Genomic DNA, 20,399 nt, shown 5'->3' with positions numbered 1-20,399 from the left:
TGAACAGCCAAATTGTTTATTTAAGACCCATCTGATTAAAAGTCCTGGACCTGCATCTTTTTTTCAGCAATTGTGAGAAAAGAAAATCTTCAGTCTTTGCCTAAATTTTGCAGCAAATATAATTTTCTATTCTGAATAAAGAGGTGTATTTCATATTAAGGTACATTTATGACCATTTCTAATGTTTATTAGAGAACGTTTTGGATTAAACGGGTTTTAAAACGTCTATGTGCAATTCAAATTATAGACAACCGGTTATTTATCAAACTTGACCATTTGTATATTCATTTCACCGCTAAAATATCAGAAAATATAGCATACAGAAATTTATTGAGAAGGAAAAATATTTTTTAAACGTGTAAAACGGTGTACAGGGAGACAACTATGACGAGCATGTCTTATTAATCAAGGGAGATAACACAAGCCAAGTTGGCGTCCGTCTCGAATGCTGATTCACGCAAAGTTTATAATATTTCAGTGGCTGAGAATTGCGATTTTTGCCTGAACATTTACAATATACATGTATTATACACCGTCATGCGATTGATTATTAATCAATTAGCTAATTAATCTTATCACAATTCATTTGTACATTAAGAATACACTGAAATGGAATCATTTATATTTTCAGGATATACATGACGTACATACATGTATATGTATACACAATTCCAGATAAACGTTTATAGATAACAGAAACGTACCTGTATCTTCATGTCCCTGACAAACATATATCAAATTAAGACAACTATAGAAAAACGTTCACTATCAAAACCTTCATATATTTTAAAATGTTTATTACACATGTAATACAAAATGGCATATGAAATTTAAATAACAAGATAAATTATCTACTACATAAAGTATTCAAATATATGGTTCAACAATAATCTATATTTTTATGAAAAAATAACAGTACAACAACCTTAGACAATAAAATACAACAAACTATATGGCTTAGAGAATTTAAGCAGGCACTTCCAAATAGAAAACAGTGATGTGTAACAAAAAATTATTCATCACATAAATATTATTCATTATCACATTTAGCAATGCATTAAATCATAATACTTTACAAATAAACCGAGCTGTGTTTAGAAAGTCCAAAGTCTGAAATCAGTCTTAAGACCAAAACTGAGACAATTTTAAATTTCAAAGACAGAATCTTGACTTATGACTCCTTTTTCATGACTCTTCTAATTTCTGAATAGCAATACAGATGAACAATAACACACTGAAATAAAATGGTACATACTTGATGCAAGTACAGATTAGTTCTAAAAACAGACATAGATTGAATAAAATAAGGTTCAATTTTGCATCAAAATTAAGCTAATCAACTCTTTATAAGAAAGCCGATGAAGACTTCAACACATAGTTTATTGGCTATTGTTGATGGTACTATGTAATACTAGAGCCAGCTGGTGGCAACTCAAATTATTCCTGCAATCAGTGTAGAATAAGATCAGCTGACGCATCAATGCTGTCTGATCATGGTCTGTTCAGTCAAATCTTATTTTGAATGTTCAATTGAAAATTGCATCTGTTCAGAATAGAAGTTGGACAAGTTCATTTTATATACAATCAGAAGGGCAGTGGTGGCCTAGTGGTTATCTTCCTCTCAATCCAGGAATCATAGGTTCAAGCCCTTCTTTGGACATGTTTTTTTATATGACACCAGTACTGCTAAGTTCCAGGATCCAACTCTAAAGTGATATTAATTAAATTAATTTGCAAAAACTTGTTACACAATCAAGCTTAAATAAATATGTTTAAACTTACAAACTACAATATCTAGCTCTGTTATGGTTGAAGTTGATAAACAGAAGTTTAAAATGAATTTACACAAAAGGAAGTAATCATGCAAAGATATCATGCAAAGATATCATTTTATTTTCTTCAGACTTTCAAAGGTTTACATGTCAGTCTTAAATTACGTCTTTTTTTTTTGCCAAAAAAGTGACTAACCAGAAAAGAATAACAAAACTGTAATGATTAACAAACCTTTCCAATCCAATCTCAACCAAAAATTTAAGATTTGACCGATCAAAAATTACATACATTTTATTCAAGACACATCATACTCAGTAACAATCACTCTGACTGGACTAAATAGATATTGTGTGAGAGTTGCCTCCCTTAGATACAAATGATTTTTTTCTAATCCTGATGTTATCATCAACATCATCAATCGCAAATCATCATCATCTTTACAGTATACACAAACAACAAAAGCAGTATCATCATACATCTACATATATTACATAACTTAACAAATAAGTACAAAAAAAAATTTATATATATATATATATATAATTCTGTGTATTCAACTGATGTGACACACACACTGGTGGTATCTATTAACCAAGCTCAAAACTCATACATCATTTGAAATTACCTAATTACATAATTTTTTTAGACAGTTCTTCATGACATCTGCTGTTAAATTGATTGTATCACAGTGTTGGTGATATTTACCAAAATTACTCAGATGTAAGATGGACCCCCGCATAAGACAGGGTCCTGATTTTACACTATCAGTCTATAGTATTTCGCTTTGACCATCACATTTTTTCCTCTCTGCAGACTTTTATAACTTGCATATAAAGCTAAATAAAGTGTATTTCAAATCCTCCTGGATAAAAAACTTTGTTCCCATAACAGTTAACATCAATTCTTCACAAAATATATAACCAAAACTTTGTTTTACATGAGTTCTTCCCTTTCCAAAACAAGATTTATAGTATAACTTTCTTAATCACAAAATTCTAAACCTTAAAAAAGGGTAAATATTTCAGTACTGTTGTGTCTATATTACAGCACTAATGTGTCTATATTACAGCACTAATGTGTCTATATTACAGCACCGATGTGTCCATATTACAGCACCGATGTGTCCATATTACAGCACTGATGTGTCTATATTACAGCACTAATGTGTCTATATTACAGCACTAATGTGTCTATATTACAGCACTAATGTGTCTATATTACAGCACTAATGTGTCTATATTACAGCACTAATGTGTCTATATTACAGCACTAATGTGTCTATATTACAGCACTAATGTGTCTATATTACAGCACTGATGTGTCTATATTACAGCACTAATGTGTCTATATTACAGCACCGATGTGTCCATATTACAGCACTAATGTGTCTATATTACAGCACTAATGTGTCTATATTACAGCACTAATGTGTCTATATTACAGCACTAATGTGTCTATATTACAGCACTAATGTGTCTATATTACAGCACCGATGTGTCCATATTACAGCACTAATGTGTCTATATTACAGCACTAATGTGTCTATATTACAGCACTAATGTGTCTACATTACAGCACCGATGTGTCCATATTACAGCACTGATGTGTCTATATTACAGCACTAATGTGTCTATATTACATCACTAATGTGTCTATATAACAGCACCGATGTGTCTATATAACAGCACCGATGTGTCCATATTACAGCACTAATGTGTCTATATTACAGCACCGATGTGTCCATATTACAGCACTAATGTGTCTATATTACAGCACTAATGTGTCTATATTACAGCACTAATGTGTCTATATAACAGCACCGATGTGTCTATATTACAGCACCGATGTGTCCATATTACAGCACTAATGTGTCTATATTAAAGCACCGATGTGTCTATATTACAGCACTAATGTGTCTATATTACAGCACTAATGTGTCTATATAACAGCACTAATGTGTCTATATTAAAGCACCGATGTGTCCATATTACAGCACCGATGTGTCCATATTACAGCACCGATGTGTCTATATTACAGCACTAATGTGTCTATATTACAGCACTAATGTGTCTATATTACAGCACTAATGTGTCTATATAACAGCACTAATGTGTCTATATTACAACAATGATATGTTTAAATTATAGCACTGATGAGTTTAATTTTCATGCTAAATTTGCTAAATAAGTTTGTCTATATTATAACACTGGTTAGTTATTTACAGCACTGAATTGTTTACTTTAGAGCTGTGCTTTGCTAATATCACAGCACTGGTTAGGTTATATTACAACATTGTCATGTTCAATTTACAACACTGGTTTGTTTCCATTGCAGCATTATTATGTTCATATTACTTGGAACTTATTTGTTTAATCACTGTGCTGATTTGTTTATTATAGCTTTGATTACAGCACTGGCATTTTTATTTTACAGCACTAAATTGTGTTATAACAAAATATTTTGTAAATAGTAACACTATTTCAGTTGATACTGTCGACCTCTGGTGGCTGCACAACATCAGGCTGTTCAGCTCCTCTCTGAACTGGGTGCACTACAGCTTGTTCTTTCATCATCTTTGTTGTTTCTTTCATCCTGAAAAAAATTATAATCCATACCTTACATGACCTATTGTTAATTTTATCCTGAAATCATTTATAGCAATATCTAACATGATCTATTATTTTCTTTATCCTGAAATAATTAAAGGAACTCCACTGAGGACCAAAGAGTCTCTTTAAGTTCTTATCTTACATTACATTTTTTGGGGGTTTGGTTTTATGTCACACCAACATGGTATTGGTCATATGGCAACTTTCCAGCTTTACTGGTGGAGAAGACCTAAGGTGCTCCTCAGTGCATTATTTCAGGCGCAAACTGACACCTGAGTAGAACCACTAACCTTAAGTAAGCTAGCTGGATAGTTTCTCACATGAAAGAAGGCACTGCAGTGACAGACAAATGATTTGAAATCTCAAAGACATTAACCACTTGGCCCCTTACATGACCTATTGCTTACTTTATCCTGAAATAATGCATAGTTAAAACCATATTTTACAGTTCCCATTGCTTTCTATGACAAAGTATAAAACAATGATCTAGAAGTAAATAGCCACAGTACTCATATGAATATATTTCTGATTTTATCTTGAGAAAATGACTTGCCAAAATTTGCAATCTTTCTCTGTGCTTAAAACAAGAGCTAAGCTAAGAGATATACATGTAGCTCGGTATATAATCCATGCCAGAGTTATTTATTGTTTCCTCAGAGGTACTGTATAAGTGGTTAAGGTAGCGTTACAATTAATGAAACAAATCTTTTGGATGTTTTGACGAATATTTAAAAAATACAAAAATTACAGCTGTCATCTTCAAGCAATAACAGTAACAACATCGGAAACAGTAGATAGATTTTTATTTTCTGTAATTTCAGTTGATTAAAGAACATGCAAAGGGTAATTATCATGATTGTCTAAATCCACACATGACTGTTGAAAGTCTTTAACAAGTAGAACGATCAGAGAGTGGATCTGTGCCAATTAGCCTGGCTTCGAAAAAAATAGGTGTGAAATTCTTTCATAATTGTATAATCGGGACCGAAATTTTACATCGAAAAATAGGAGGTATTCGGATAATTTTTTAAAAACGCTTGTTTTTATATTGATTTATAAAGAGACAAAAACAAGACCGCCAATTAAAATCAGATAATGCAGGGTATTCGAATAAAGGGTTGTCGCATAATCTAGGTCGAACTGTATTGGCCAATTTCATGAATTTGTGAAAATCGCTAAAATTTCCATTAGCATAAATATCAACCAACTTGTCATTAAATTCTACTCTTCCAAGATTCCTGACATGAAAAGTATGGAATTTTAAATACGATAACTTTTTGACACGCAGAATTATCCACTCATCAGTATGTGTGAATACCTTTAACAGTTAATGAGAAATTAAGCTGCAAACAAAACCTAACTGGTGGTATGATAATTTTTAATAAATCATAGTCTCATAAATTTCTTATATACTTAAGCTGAAGTATCTATAATTTAACCATATTATACAGAAAGATACCTTTTGTTACAAAATCTCAAGTTGTCACTTACATATTATGAATTCTCGACACAGTATCTTTAATCTCCACATGTGAAATGTCGCATTGTAAAGAATTTTCTCCATAAAATGTTCCGCCAAATGTTGGTGTACTAGCCCGTCGAGCGTCGTCCTCTGTTTCTAAAGCGAAAGTATCCTCATTGGCGGACATGGTTGACCCTACTATACCATTATTGACTCTTCGTATAGGAGAGTAGTTTAATGAAAAATCTGTGGTTTCTTTAATCTGGCCTTTCTGGCTGACACCCATTGCTCGTAGCTCTTCAGCTGAAAATATTACAATAAACATACAAAAGAAATTTTTCTTCCCTTTAATAGAGATATGTATAAAATATATACCAAAGAGAGAAGCTCAGATCTATAGAAAGGAATAAGTATCTGTTGATGGACCATCACTTCTTGTTCAAGATTTATAGGTTACTTTACATTCAACTATACAATACAGGAATATATCTGGACCAGACCAAACTTGTAGCTGAAGAAATCATATTGGCCTGAGTACCAGTCCAAATATATTCCTGTATTGTACTTATTATCACATTCCCAAATTGATATTGGAAACTACAAAAATAGAAACTGGAAAAGTCCATTTAAAGGCACATTATGCGTCAGAAATCCATAGCTTTTAGTTCTTTAAACATGTGTTTAATAATGTTATAAAATGGTTTCAGAGCTTGTGTTAGATGTTTTACAACAGAAACGGTAGCACTGAACATGCAGTTATGTGAAGTAAAGGTAGCAAAACACAAAATACTAATTCCCTTTAATTATACTAATTGCCAACAGAGCTTAAGGTGCAAAAGATAGTTACCCGGTAATGTATAGAAAAGTATATTTTTGGAAACTGTAACAAAATATCAAAAATACAGTTTTTTGAGAAATTAAAACGAAATAATTTCTTGGGCATTATGAACTTTTAAGAATGTTTGCAGATTAAATCTCAAAATTTTACCCCCCCCCACCCCACCCCCCAAAAAAGAGTTAATTTAAAACAAGAGCGGGAGGACAGCAATGCTTGACTATTCTTAGTGCTTGATTGTAAAAGAGCTTTGATAATGTAAAATTGTCTAAGTTAACAAAGGGGCAAAATTTTTCTATGAATTCAAAATACAGTTATAGGCCTTGGAGAGAGTCCTATTATGCTCTCAAAGAAAAGTAAAAAAATTCAACTTGTTTCAAAGCCAGATGTCAATAGAATATGAAAAATATCTGAGGTGGTATGAAAACTTTAACATAAATTCAAAGTTGAAAAAGGGGCATAGTTCTGACAAAAAGCTTGAAAGAGTTCCCTCCTCCAGTCATGATGGTGAACAAGTGTGCAAAGTTTCAAAGCCACATGTCAATGGACTTTGAAAATATTTGAGGTATTACAAAAACTTTAGCATAAATTCTAAGTTGAAAAAGGAGCATAATTCTGTCAAAAATCTTGAAATAGTTCCCTCCTCCTGTCTACAGGTTGAGGACATGATGGTGTACAAGTGTGCAAAGTTTCATAGCTATATGTCAATGGACTTTGGAAATATTTGAGGTATTACAAAAAATTAAACGTAAATTCTAGGTCGAAAAAGGGGCATAATTCTGTCAAAATGCTTCATAGAGTTACCTCCTCCTGTCTACAGGTTGGGGTCATGATGACTTGTAAGTGTGCAAAGTTTAAAAGCCATATGTCAATGGACTTTGAAAATATTTGAGGTATTACAAAAACTTTAACATAAGTGGTTACGCCGACGCTCAGGTGACTACAATAGCCCTACTTATTATTATCGAATAGTCAAGCTAAAATATATTTATTTATGCTACAATATAATAATGTTAATTTAACTATACCAAAAGAATTGCCTGGTCCTGAGAAAAGTCCAGTCTGGTCTATGTTTGACTGGTCCATTTTGTTGTCTCCTTGACCCCTATCTCTTGTGAAAACATACTTTTCATTTAACATATCAGACTGTAAAATGTCTTGTGATACAGGTTTCACTTCCGGCTGCAGATAGCTGTTTTCTTTAAGAGGATAATCAGGTTTTGACTGGTTTGTAGGTTGTCTGGCTGGAAAAGACTGTTTTGAAGGTTGCTTTTCTGGTGATGACTGGTTCCCTGTTGGTTTTGCATGAGAAGGTCGCATATTTGACTGGTTGTTGACTAATGTAACATGGTTGGAAGTGGAATGTGAATTCACTGAGTTGGTAGACACTTGTATAGTGTCCATCTACAATTAATGTTATTACAATATTAAAAGAACTCCACTGAGGTCTCATAGCCTTACATCATAAAACTTGAAATTCTTTCATAAATCAACTGACACACTTAATAGAAAACTTTGTAATAGATAATATGTGCCATACTAAAATGATAATCAATTTTTTATGCATTTTTAGGGCCAATTTGAGTAAAAAGCATTGCAACGCTTTTCAATTAAGGGTCAATTGATTCAATAAAATTGATTATCATTGGGATACAGAGAGAGCAAATGATCTGATAATTGTACACATGTTATTGGTGGAGACCTGTTCCAAATTCAAATGTGAGCAAATCTATTACACAAATTCAGCAGGTAACAAGTTAAATTTTCACAATCTTACCTTGGCCTCAATGATGGACATTCTGTTTTCCAATAGAAGCAGCCTTGCAGTGAGATTTTCTATTTTGGATACAGCTTCATCTAATTTCCCATCGGTCGCAACATTACCCCCAGCCTGCTGGTTCCGAGCAATCATCATCACCTGACTTGATAAAGCCTCAACTGTCTGCAAAAGAAACAGGTATAATTTTCTGTATTTTTCACGTCTTATTTTTTTTTTTTTTGTCGTCACAACACAGATGCCACCGCATGCAGCCAAAATTTCAGATGTCACAATATTTAGTTCCAAATTTGTTTGCATTTTTATACAAAGTTCAAGGTACTGAAACTATTCAGTGTTAACCTTTTGTAAATTGCATATTGCATTTTTGTAGCCAAAATAATGACTACATACATTACACAAAAGTATGAGTGCTGAAACTGAAAATTCAAAACTTTTCTAACCTTCAAGAGAGATAACTTTGTCCAAAATCATTGAACCACAACCAAATTCGAACATGATTTGCTTATTCCTCAGATGTATCTATATGTCAAATTTATGTTCAATGTGTACAATCATTGGGGAGATAATAAACGGAAACTAAAAATTTCTGATTTTTTTCAAAGTTCAAGAGGGATAACTCTGTCAGCTATCATCAAACCATGACCAAATTCCAACTTGACCAGAGTTTTCTTATGACATATCCATATATTAAATTTGAGTTGAATATGTACAACTATTTGGGAGATAATAAACGGATATTGAAAATTTCCTTTTTTTCAAAGTGAAAGGGGCATAACTCTGCCAAACATCATCGAACCATAACCAAATACAAAATTGACCTGCACATTCCTTCAACATATCCATTTATTAAATTTGAGTTGAATGTGAAATACCGTTGGGGAGATAAAAAACAGAAACTAAAAATTTCACATTATTTTCATAGTGAAAGGGGGATAACTCTGCCAAAAATCATCAAACCATGACCAAATTTGAGCTGTGCATTCCTTTGACGTATCCATATGTCAAATTTGAGTTGAAAGTGTAATACCGTTGGGGAGATAATGAACGGAAACTGAAAATTTCATATTATTTTCAAAGTGAAAGAGACATAACTCTGCCAAAAATCATTGAACCATGACCAAATTCAAACTTGACCTGCACATTCCTTTGACGTATCCATAATTATGCCATATTGAGTAGAATGTGTAATACCGTTGGGAAGATAATGAACGAAAACTGAAAATTTCATATTATTTTCAAAGTGAAAGAGGCATAACTCTGCCAAAAATCATTGAACCATGACCAAATTCGATCTTGATTTGCGCATTCCTTTGACTTATCCCAGTGTTTTTTTTCACTTTTGGGGGAAGGGGGTCGGTGCCCATTGGAGGGGGAAAAATGCAATAGGAGGGGATTTTTATACGGATCTAAAATATTGATGTGTCACATGATAAACTTGTTGGGATACCAGGAGTAGCTACCCTTACCTATATGAAAAACCTTGCTTAACAGTAAGTCTTACAGGCATAAAATAAAGCATTTTTCGGCAGTTAGTTGCAAAAAAATGATATTCATTGCAGGCAAATTTGGGCTGCAATATTATAGGGGGAAATTTCAGCTTTGAGGGGGGAAAAAAACATACTTTTTTGAGGGGGGAATGGGGAGAATTTCGCCGAATATTTTGGTGAAAAAAAAACACTGTATCCATATGTCAAATTTGAGTTGAATGTGTACACCTGTTGGGGAGATAATGAACAGAAACTGAAAATTTTATCAAGGGGAATAACTTTGCCAAAATCATCGGACCATGACCAAATTCGAGCTTGACCTGTATTTTCGCATGCTATATCCATATGTCAAATTTGAGTTGAATGTGTTCAACCGTTACTAAGATAATGAACGGAAACTGATGATGACGGAATGACAGGACGGAATGACAGAACAGGGTAACACTATATACCCAGCCATTTTATGGCGGGGCATAAAAATTCACATTAGCAAATTGAGTCTATGTGTCTATGACATTTGAAACATTTTTCACCTTGTTTCAGGCACAATTGGGCACCTGACTAGAACCACTGATGTTCCATAAGGTAGCTGGATAGCTTTCTCACATGTAGAATCCAACAGCTGATATACATTTATCTATAATATATCAAAATTCTTCTTTGTCAGTTTCTCTTTTAAATTTTAAGTAATAATGACATTGTTTCTGTCTAAGTATCAAAATGGGAAAATAAAAAATGACTTGTTTAACCCTTAATTAAACTACTGGAATTAAATGAGATGCACAAAGCTTGGCCAGTTCACACATTGTTCAAATTAACACTTAATCCTGGTCGAACCAAGTGATTCACCTTAATCTTCAATATGCCACCAGTACAGACCCAGACCAGCCTGTAGTCTCACCAGTCTCTATACTATTAGTATCTCAATTTCTTGTATTTTGATACTAAAACCCCATAAACTGAGAATGGACTGATCAAATTCAAAGCAAGGGAAATTCATAACAAAAAAATCTGAAGACAAAGAGTTAATGGGGAGAAAGAAACACTAAATTTACCTGATACAGACTGGTGATGTCAAGATTTGAGGTAGACACAGGTGATTGTAACAGGGAGTCCCTGGTGCGAGCCTGAATCTCTACAATACTGGTATCTCTGTCTAAATCGTCATAATCACCTGCCAAGTAAAATCAAATATAATCTATTTTCTACTGATTTTGGAAATGTAACTAATGAGTTTCCAGTTGAGAAAAACAAGGGCTGTCACAGGAGACAGCGAAACTCCACTAATAAAATACTGGACACAGTAAGGAAGACAAAACTATGAAAGAAAAATAACTTATGTATAATTATGTATTAAGCTATAGTAATAAAATAACATTTGTTAACATAAATTCCATGTTCAAGGGGGAACAATTCTGGAAATAGTCACACTAAAGTTATGAACCTTGTCACACAACATGTGTGTAATGATATGAAATATATATTTGAAGTTTGAAGTAGATACCTTAAAAAGTAAAGAAGTTATAATATTTCTTAAAGAAAATCCTAAGTTCAAAGAGAGATAAATCTGAAAGTGTTGCTTAAAGAGTTATGAACCTTGTCACATAAGATGGAATTGATGATAAGTAATAAGTATTTGAAGTTTGACGTAGGTACCTTTAAAACAAAAAAAGTTATAGTAAAAAAAAAACATTTTTCAAGTAAAAAAAGTTCAAGTTCATGGGGGAGATAATTCTTGCAATATTGGTGCTAGAGTTATGAACCTTGTCACATGACATGTGGTTGATGATAAGGAACATATATTTGAAGTATGAAGTTGATCCCTTAAAAATAAAGAAGTAAAAGTGAACAAGAGGGCCATGATGGCCCTGAGGTCGCTCACCTGTATATAGGACCCCCAACCCCCCCCCTCCCCCCCCAACGTTGCAGAGCCAATTTAACCCAAGGGCTTTTATTTGCACAAACTTGGTAGACACCCATAAGAAGATGTTTCATGCTAAACATTTAAGCTCTAGCTCATTGGGCTTTTTAAAAAAAGATTTTTTTTAAGTTTTTACTATACACATATAGTTCAAAACAATGACACCCCTGGGGCCGGGCCAGTTTTGACCCCAGGGCTTTTATTTGAACAAACTTTGTAGACACTTACTAGAAAATGTTTCATGCTTAATATCTAAACTCTAGCTATTTGGGTTTTTTCAAAGAAGATTTAAAGTTTTTGTTAAACACATATAAAGAAAATCAATGACCCCCGGGGCGGGGCCAATTTTGACCCCTGGGCTTGTATTTGAACAAACTTGGTAGACACCTATTAGAACATGTTTGATGCTCAATATCTTAGCCATAGCTCTTTGAGTTCTTTAAAAGAAGATTTTTTAAGTTTTTACTATATGCATATTGGGAAAATCAATGACCCCCCGGGGCGGGGCCAATTTTCACCCCAGGGCTTTTATTTGAACAAACTTGGTAGACACCCATTAGAACATGTTTCATGCTAAATATCTTAGCTCTAGCTCTTTGGGTTCTTTAAAAGAAGATTTTTTAAGTTTTTACTATATGCATATAGGGAAAATCAATGACCCCCCGGGGCGGGGCCAATTTTGACCCCAGGGCTTTTATTTGAACAAACTTGGTAGACACACACTAGAAGATGTTTCATGCCAAATATCTAAGCTCTAGCTCTTAAAGTTCTTTAAAAGAAGATTTTTAAGTTTTTACTATATGCATATAGGGAAAATCAATGACCCCCGGGGCGGGGCCAATTTTCACCCCAGGGCTTTTATTTGAACAAACTTGGTAGACACCCATTAGAACATGTTTCATGCTAAATATCTTAGCTCTAGCTCTTTGGGTTCTTTAAAAGAAGATTTTTTAAGTTTTTACTATATGCATATAAGGGAAAATCAATGACCCCCACGGGGCGGGGCCAATTTTGACCCCAGGGCTTTTATTTGAACAAACTTGGTAGACACACACTAGAAGATGTTTCATGCCAAATATCTAAGCTCTAGCTCTTTGAGTTCTTTAAAAGAAGATTTTTAAGTTTTTACTATATGCATATAGGGAAAATCAATGACCCCCGGGGCGGGGCCAATTTTCACCCCAGGGCTTTTATTTGAACAAACTTGGTAGACACCCATTAGAACATGTTTCATGCTAAATATCTTAGCTCTAGCTCTTTGGGTTCTTTAAAAGAAGATTTTTTAAGTTTTTACTATATGCATATAGGGAAAATCAATGAACCCCCGGGGCAGGGCCAATTTTCACCCCAGGGCTTTTATTTGAACAAACTTGGTAGACACTCACTAGAAGATGTTTAATGCCAAATATCAAAGCTCTAGCTCTTTGAGTTCTTTAAAAGAAGATTTTTTAAGTTTTTACTATATGCATATAGGAAAAATCAATGACCCCCAGGGCGGGGCCAATTTTCACCCCAGGGCTTTTATTTGAACAAACTTGGTAGACACCCATTAGAACATGTTTCATGCTAAATATCTTAGCTCTAGCTCTTTGGGTTCTTTAAAAGAAGATTTTTTAAGTTTTTACTATATGCATATAGGGAAAATCAATGACCCCCCGGGGCGGGGCCAATTTTGACCCCAGGGCTTTTATTTGAACAAACTTGGTAGACACTCACTAGAAGATGTTTCATGCCAAATATCTAAGCTCTAGCTCTTATGTTTTTTTAAAAGAAGATATTTAAAGTTTTTTCTTTCGGTTGCCATGGCAACCAGAGTTTTGCATGGAATTAAATTCTTTGAACAACTTTTAAAGGTGACCACCAAAGGAACATTCCTGTGAAGTTTGGATGAAATTGGCTTAGTGGTTAATGAGGAGATGTCATTTAAAGTAAAAGTTTACGGACGGACGGACGCCGGACGGACGCCGGACGAAAAGCGATCACAAAAGCTCACCCTGTCACTTTGTGACAGGAGAGCTAAAAATAGTATTTTTTTAAGGAAAATTCTCAGTTCAAGGGGAGATAAATCTGAAAATATTGAAGCTAAAGTTATGCACTTTATCACATAAGATGTGGTTGATGATAAGGAACATATATCTAAAGTTTGAAGTTGATACCTGAAAAAATGAAAAAGTTATAGTGAAAAACATTTTACTGCACCAAAACTTTAAGCGGACACCCGGGCGAGTAGGACAGCTCTCCATATACTTCGTACAGTCAAGCTTAAAAGCATCAAAATTGATTTTTTTTTCTGTCCTGATCACTAAATGTGATCATACATTGATACCTTGTTTGTTTTGCTTTACACCAATTTTAAGACAATTTTTCATAACTTGACCGTGTGTCTTCTCAACTGACTTTCCTAAATAACTTACTGATCAATATCTCCTTATGTTACCGACTACTTTTAATACCAGATTTCTGAAGCAAATGACAAATTGTCACTGAGAAATTTCTCAAGGATTGAAAATTTATCCAGCCACCCCAGAAATACCCTCTATGTATATCAAATCAAAATACACATCATATTGTGACTTGGTAGAAGGTACATAACCAAAATATCCCTCTAGGAATGTATTAAAATGATTGTCTTACTATTCATGAATCAGTTTCTATATTACCTTGAGGCATGGTGACCATTTCTATTGATCTTGTGCACACTTTCTTGACGCTCGGAGTCATAAAATGTGACTTGACATCATCAAGATCTTCTGGCGTATCTTCAAACTGCCACTGTGGTCCGCCCTGTGGTAAGCCCTGTGGTAATGAACCTTGTCTTGGTGAGATATGGTTTACCTCCCTTGGTGACTGTATGCTGACATGTTTATTCATCAACTTCGCGGTCCCATTATGGACGGAGAGAATTGGTCGGGGAACAGAGTCGCTATGATCTGAAGACGCCGACGACTCTGTTGACTCTACATGAAATAAGAGAAGACAACTCCATATCAACAATATTTATATGATACATTCATAAAACACATATTATCCCATACTGTAAGGTAAAGGTCTTGTTTTTTATAGTGTCACCCCTAATGAGAGGGCCAAACATTTCTGACTTAATGAGACACCTTTTGTTTGCATACCATGTACCTCCCAACTCCTACCACTATGCCAGGCCCAGGGGGATAGAAATGGGTAACCATTCATTTTAACTACCATGACTCCTAGGGTTTAACAATTTGTCAAAAAAAGTTAATTTATTCATTATGGAATGCAAGATTTGCTCAAGAAAAAATTTCAACATAGTATTCAACTTTGTCAAAGTCATGACCAACCTTTCGATCTTTTCATTGAGAAAAAAATATGTCATTGCTTTATAATAAAGTTATAAAATATCTAACTTGCCAATTAAAGTTGCATGCCTCCAGATTAGCCAATACATATCAACAAAATTAAATTTGTATCATAGGGTATAAAACGGGGAGATAAACCAGTAAAAAATAACCACTCATATTTTCAAAGTGTTTAAGGGGAGATAAATGGGGTAAAATAAATACCAGTGATTTGCTAAAATCTTTAAAGTGTTAATAAATTATAAGCAAATCTTAGGTAACCTTTTTGCCTAAATACCTACCACGTCTCGCAACATGTCTGACCGGATGTGGATGACTGATGGCCGATGATAAATGACGGACTGGTTCAGGTCTTCTTGTTTCTAGCTTTGTCTTTGGAACTGCTGTAAAATACATGAAAATAAATAGTTGTTTTAAAGTGAGTTGGTCCATAATGGAAGGTCTGTAATACCATAAATATAATTAACTACCAGATATGACAAGTAACTGCAGAAAAATTATATACGGATCCAGGATGTTGTTGGTAAAGTGAGATATATGATCCAATATTACATATCTAAATTCATCTACGCTTTTGCGACTCTGTAAAAATGGTATTGCACGGCTTTTCAAAAATATTAAGGTGACACCATATGCATTATATAAACATAGCGTTAAAATGCCCTAAATATTAGCATTATACTATAGGCCAATGAACAAGAGCTGTCCGTAAGACAGCGCGCTCGACTTTTTTAGTGCTTGCCTATAATACAAAACATTGACAGTTAAGGGCCATAATTCAAATAAAATCTTTGACAGAATTACCTTCTCCTGGACATGTTTGGGAATCATGATTGTAAACAAGTATTCCAACTTTCAAATTAATATCTCAAACAGTTCAGTCAAAAAGTGGACTGGTACTAAAAACTTAACCAAGATTCTAAGTTGATAAAAGGCCTTAATTTTTAAAACAAATCCTTGACAGAGTTACCTTCTCTTGCGTACAGATGGGGGTAATGATGTGAAATAGCATTAAAAGTTTCAAAGCAATATCTCAAAGGGTTAAGGCAATAAGTGGATTTTACCCATATTCAATGTATTTTCTAAGTCAAAAAGGGGCATAATTCTGTCAAAAACCTTGACAGAGTTATGTCCTCTTGTCTGTTGATGAAGGTCGTGATGGTAAACAAGTATGGTCAGTTTCAAAGCAATACCTCCAATGGTTTTGAAAATAAAGTGAGGTGGTACAAAAAAACTTAACCAAGATTCTAAGTCGATAAAAGGCCTTAATTTTTAAAACAAATCCTTGACAGAGTTACCTTCTCTTGCGTACAGATGGGGGTAATGATGTGAAATAGCATTAAAAGTTTCAAAGCAATATCTCAAAGGGTTAAGGCAATAAGTGGATTTTACCCATATTCAATGTATTTTCTAAGTCAAAAAGGGGCATAATTCTGTCAAAAACCTTGACAGAGTTATGTCCTCTTGTCTGTTGATGAAGGTCGTGATGGTAAACAAGTATGGTCAGTTTCAAAGCAATACCTCCAATGGTTTTGAAATAAAGTGAGGTGGTACAAAAAACTTAACCAAGCTCAATACACTTTCTAAGTCAAAAAAGGGCCATAATTCTGTCAAAAACCTTGACAGAGTTATGTACTCTTGTCTGTAGATGGAGGTTATGATGGTGAACAAGTATGGTAAGTTTCAAAGCCATACTTGTAATACTTCTGAAATAAAGTGGGGTGGTACGAAAAACTTAACCAAGGTGTGACGCCAACGCTAACGCTAACGCCGACGCCGACGCCGACGCCGGGGCGAGTAGGATAGCTCCCCTTTTCATAGAAAAGTCGAGCTAAAAATGACTCTTTTTCACTTTAAACAGTCTTTCTTTCAGATATATAATAAATAGAGTATTAAATTTGTGTAAGTTCATTACTGAATTTATTGAACTCGCCAGAGGCGCACGTAACACAACTTTATTCAAATAGTTCAATAAAGTTATTACTCATTCAATATCCTCTATATACATGTATACTAAATTGTTCTAGGACAAAAAATTATCATCATAAAGTTTGTATTAAATCACTTAGAACTCTATCAGCATCTTTTTTTTTCTCAAAAACTATTTCTTTAGAATATCCAATAGAGACATTTCTGTTGTTCTTGGCAATATTTGAAATACTTGCGGAAAATTTGTTTATTTGTAGACCAATCCACTTTAAACATCACTTGTTCACCTCAAACTCTATTACTGTATAAAACACAATGTGTGGTAAAAAAAAAATGTTTTAAGCCTTAATTTGGAGGTTTTAGAATTAGTTCTTGTAGATGGGAAAAATTTAATTATTTGACACCAGGGAAAGGTCCGATAGCTAAGCCTGTTTTATAGGTATAAAAACCTCTATACACATCTATAGCAATTATTTTATATATTACCTAGAGGTAACGCCTTTGTCTCAGCAGCTGACTTCGGTCTTACACTTGTCTGAAAAACAGTATATTATAATTATTCTTCCTGTTGAATTTATTTTAAAAATATTCTTACACCATAAGATACAGATACCATAAGATACAGATCAGCAAATGTGGATATTTCTACAAAAGACCTGACCAGTGGTGACAAATTTCAACTTCTTGAATTCTCTGGTTTATCTTCACAAATTCACAATTTCAACTTCATCAATTCATGATTTCAACCCACAAGGCACAAGTTTTAAACTCATTAACAGTGTTATTTTTTTCCGATGAATTTCTTATTTTGTACTACAAATTTAAATGCTCAAAGAAGACAATTTCTCTCAGGAGAGAATTCATCAGCCAAATAAAATCAAGTCTAATCCATTTTCAACTAATTTTGTAAATATGAACATTGATAGTTTGAAATGGTTATTTGCTACTGATTTGTTACTGGCAATAATTTACAAACAAAATCAAGATAAAGAATTACCTTCATAGCTGTTTTAGGTGGCGCTGGTTTTAACTCTTTGTGTTTTTGTTTCACAAGCTGTAGTATGTCGGCACACATGATAACTTTCCTTTCCGCAAATCCTTTCGCAAAAAACTGTTCTTTTGTAATTGGTGGCTTGTATACAAAAACGTCTCTCAATATCTGAAATAAACATGAAAGAAAAAAAATATGATATGTAGTTTGACATTTTATAGAGAAGCAGAATCAAACAATTTTAGACTGTGTTAGTGTTTCTGTGATAAAAAGATATGATCAGAATAATGAAAATTTATCACAGTCACTAGACTGTGTTAGTGTTTCTGATAAGAAGATTATGATCTAGGAAATAAAAATGTATCACAGTCACTTGATCATAATAAAGCCATTTACTTTTTTTATCATTACAATAAACATGAACAGACTGATGTTTGTAGAGAAAAACATTTATGCTGGCCCATATATAATTATAACCTGTCAAGAGTCTAATAAGAGTAGAGTAATTAATAATTAGATGTTAATAAGAAAATACTCACTTTATACACTGCTTCCATAAATCTAGCATCAGATTTTCCAAAGAGCTCAATACCTTTGTCAAGAATAAGCTGAGCTAATGGTTGACTATAGTTGGTGAAGGCGTAGTGGTAGATTGGGAGATAGGCAGCCGGTTGTCCCTCAGCTAGTCTGCAGAAATTTGAAAGTACATATACATACAAAGCCCTTTTTCTAAGCACTAAGAACATGACCCCCCCAGAATTGGGAATTTTAGAGATATTTTAGACTAATTGGGAAAAACTTACAACATATGGTATAACCAGATAAGATAAAGAAATCAAATATTTGGTTAATTAAACTCATAGGCACACTTTACTATTTGAAAAACAAAATTACAATTTTCTATGGCACAGTGCAGTTAAATGTAACCATAATACTTCCGTATTGTATTTTTTGTTCCTTGAGATAGGATTTTTCACATTGAAATTGTGAAAACACATTTTTTCATATTGGGAACATGACACAATATCCATCAACATATACCAAATGGAAAATTCAAAAGCAGGTAACACAGACAAAACTATGACTTCAAGTAAATCCAGATGCCATCACAGACTAGGGTTGTCATTAAATATTGCAATATCAATATATCATTGATATTCATCATCCGATACAATATCAAACACACAATATCGATACAAGCTAAAATTTTACTTATTTCTGTTATTAAATATACCTCTCTAATTTGCCTAATAAGTGAAGTCACTTTTTTCCAGTTTTCTTAGCTAACCTAAATTATAAACTCTGTTTTCAAATGTCAGTCACAAAAATTACACACAAAACACAAACTGTCTGTTAATTTGTAGTATTTGTAATGTCTTATACAAGCATGCATTACACCATGATCCAAATTTATAACACATATCCAAATGTTTTTCTTTGTATCTACTGTCAAAGTTGATATATTGATACTAATATATCTTCGATATTTGTCTCTCGATATATAAAATATATATATAAATGTTCCATCAATGACAGCCCTTTGACAGACAAAGGTCCGAAATATCTGAGTAGACCGGTGTAGATCTTCTGATCAGTCACATGTTAGCTCGATATAGCACAAGTGTTTTTACCTTTTATATTTTACAGCTGAATAATAGCAGCTTTCCCTAGCCCAAAATAGGTATATTTTCCCCTAAAAATGTTATAAATTTCCCCATAAAATGCCCTGTACATATTCTTCACAAGAATCATGACTTAAAAGGAGCTAGGTGATAAATTTAATTCACTGAAAGCTGTCCCTTTAGTGTACCATACATGATAAATTCAACTGAAATTGATTTTTTTATACACAAAAAAAAAATGTGGGTATATTCAATTCTCAGTTGTTGGAAATATGATTTCAGGTTTTCCCCCTTTTTGGATTAATCATTCTATATTTTCTTCTTCAGAAAAGCACAGGTTGTTTTGAAACTTGTGATATAAATCACTGTTAACACGTAGGGAGAAGTAAAAACTTACAAATTGACATCAAAGGTGTCACTGTATTTTATTTCTTTCAGTCTAGATCTCATCTTCCTAATATTGTTGGATATATCACCAGTCGTCATAGCTGCCTGCAAATAAAAAACGTAATTGAGCCGTGTCACGACAAAACCAACATAATAGGTTTGCGACCAGCATGGATCCAGACCAGCCTGTGCATCCGCGCAGTCTGATCAGGATCCCTGCTGTTCGCTATCAGTTTCTCTACTTGTAATAGGGGTTGTAAGCGAACAG

The 20,399-nt window shown here is 33.7% G+C and overlaps 1 protein-coding gene across 4 annotated transcripts in view; it reads right to left on the bottom strand.

Annotated features, from left to right (window-relative positions):
• Positions 1–3,856: 3,856 nt before the first annotated feature.
• Positions 3,857–20,399, bottom strand: part of LOC132755267 (uncharacterized) — a 28,697-nt gene continuing 12,154 nt past the window's right edge. For 2 of the 4 annotated variants that reach the window (XM_060746105.1, XM_060746107.1), the window contains exons 2-12: positions 20,142–20,236; positions 18,662–18,809; positions 18,129–18,290; positions 17,618–17,666; positions 15,484–15,585; positions 14,528–14,824; positions 11,002–11,120; positions 8,457–8,621; positions 7,708–8,083; positions 5,874–6,147; positions 3,858–4,365 (exon numbers count right to left, since the gene is read on the bottom strand). In XM_060746105.1, the coding sequence (XP_060602088.1) occupies positions 4,254–4,365; positions 5,874–6,147; positions 7,708–8,083; positions 8,457–8,621; positions 11,002–11,120; positions 14,528–14,824; positions 15,484–15,585; positions 17,618–17,666; positions 18,129–18,290; positions 18,662–18,809; positions 20,142–20,230 (1,893 nt within the window). In that variant the 5' untranslated portion in view covers positions 20,231–20,236 and the 3' untranslated portion in view covers positions 3,858–4,253. Of the gene's footprint in view, positions 4,366–5,873; positions 6,148–7,707; positions 8,084–8,456; positions 8,622–11,001; positions 11,121–14,527; positions 14,825–15,483; positions 15,586–17,617; positions 17,667–18,128; positions 18,291–18,661; positions 18,810–20,141; positions 20,237–20,399 lie in introns of all 4 variants that reach the window. The other 2 variants (XM_060746108.1, XM_060746106.1) reach the window with 2 other exon arrangements.

The sequence above is a fragment of the Ruditapes philippinarum genome, unplaced genomic scaffold, assembly GCF_026571515.1.
Source record: "Ruditapes philippinarum isolate M1 unplaced genomic scaffold, ASM2657151v2 ctg6396_1_1_1_1, whole genome shotgun sequence".
NCBI lineage: Eukaryota > Metazoa > Mollusca > Bivalvia > Venerida > Veneridae > Ruditapes > Ruditapes philippinarum.
Note: the sequence above shows the minus strand (reverse complement) of the source record. Positions and strands in the feature narration are given on the sequence as shown.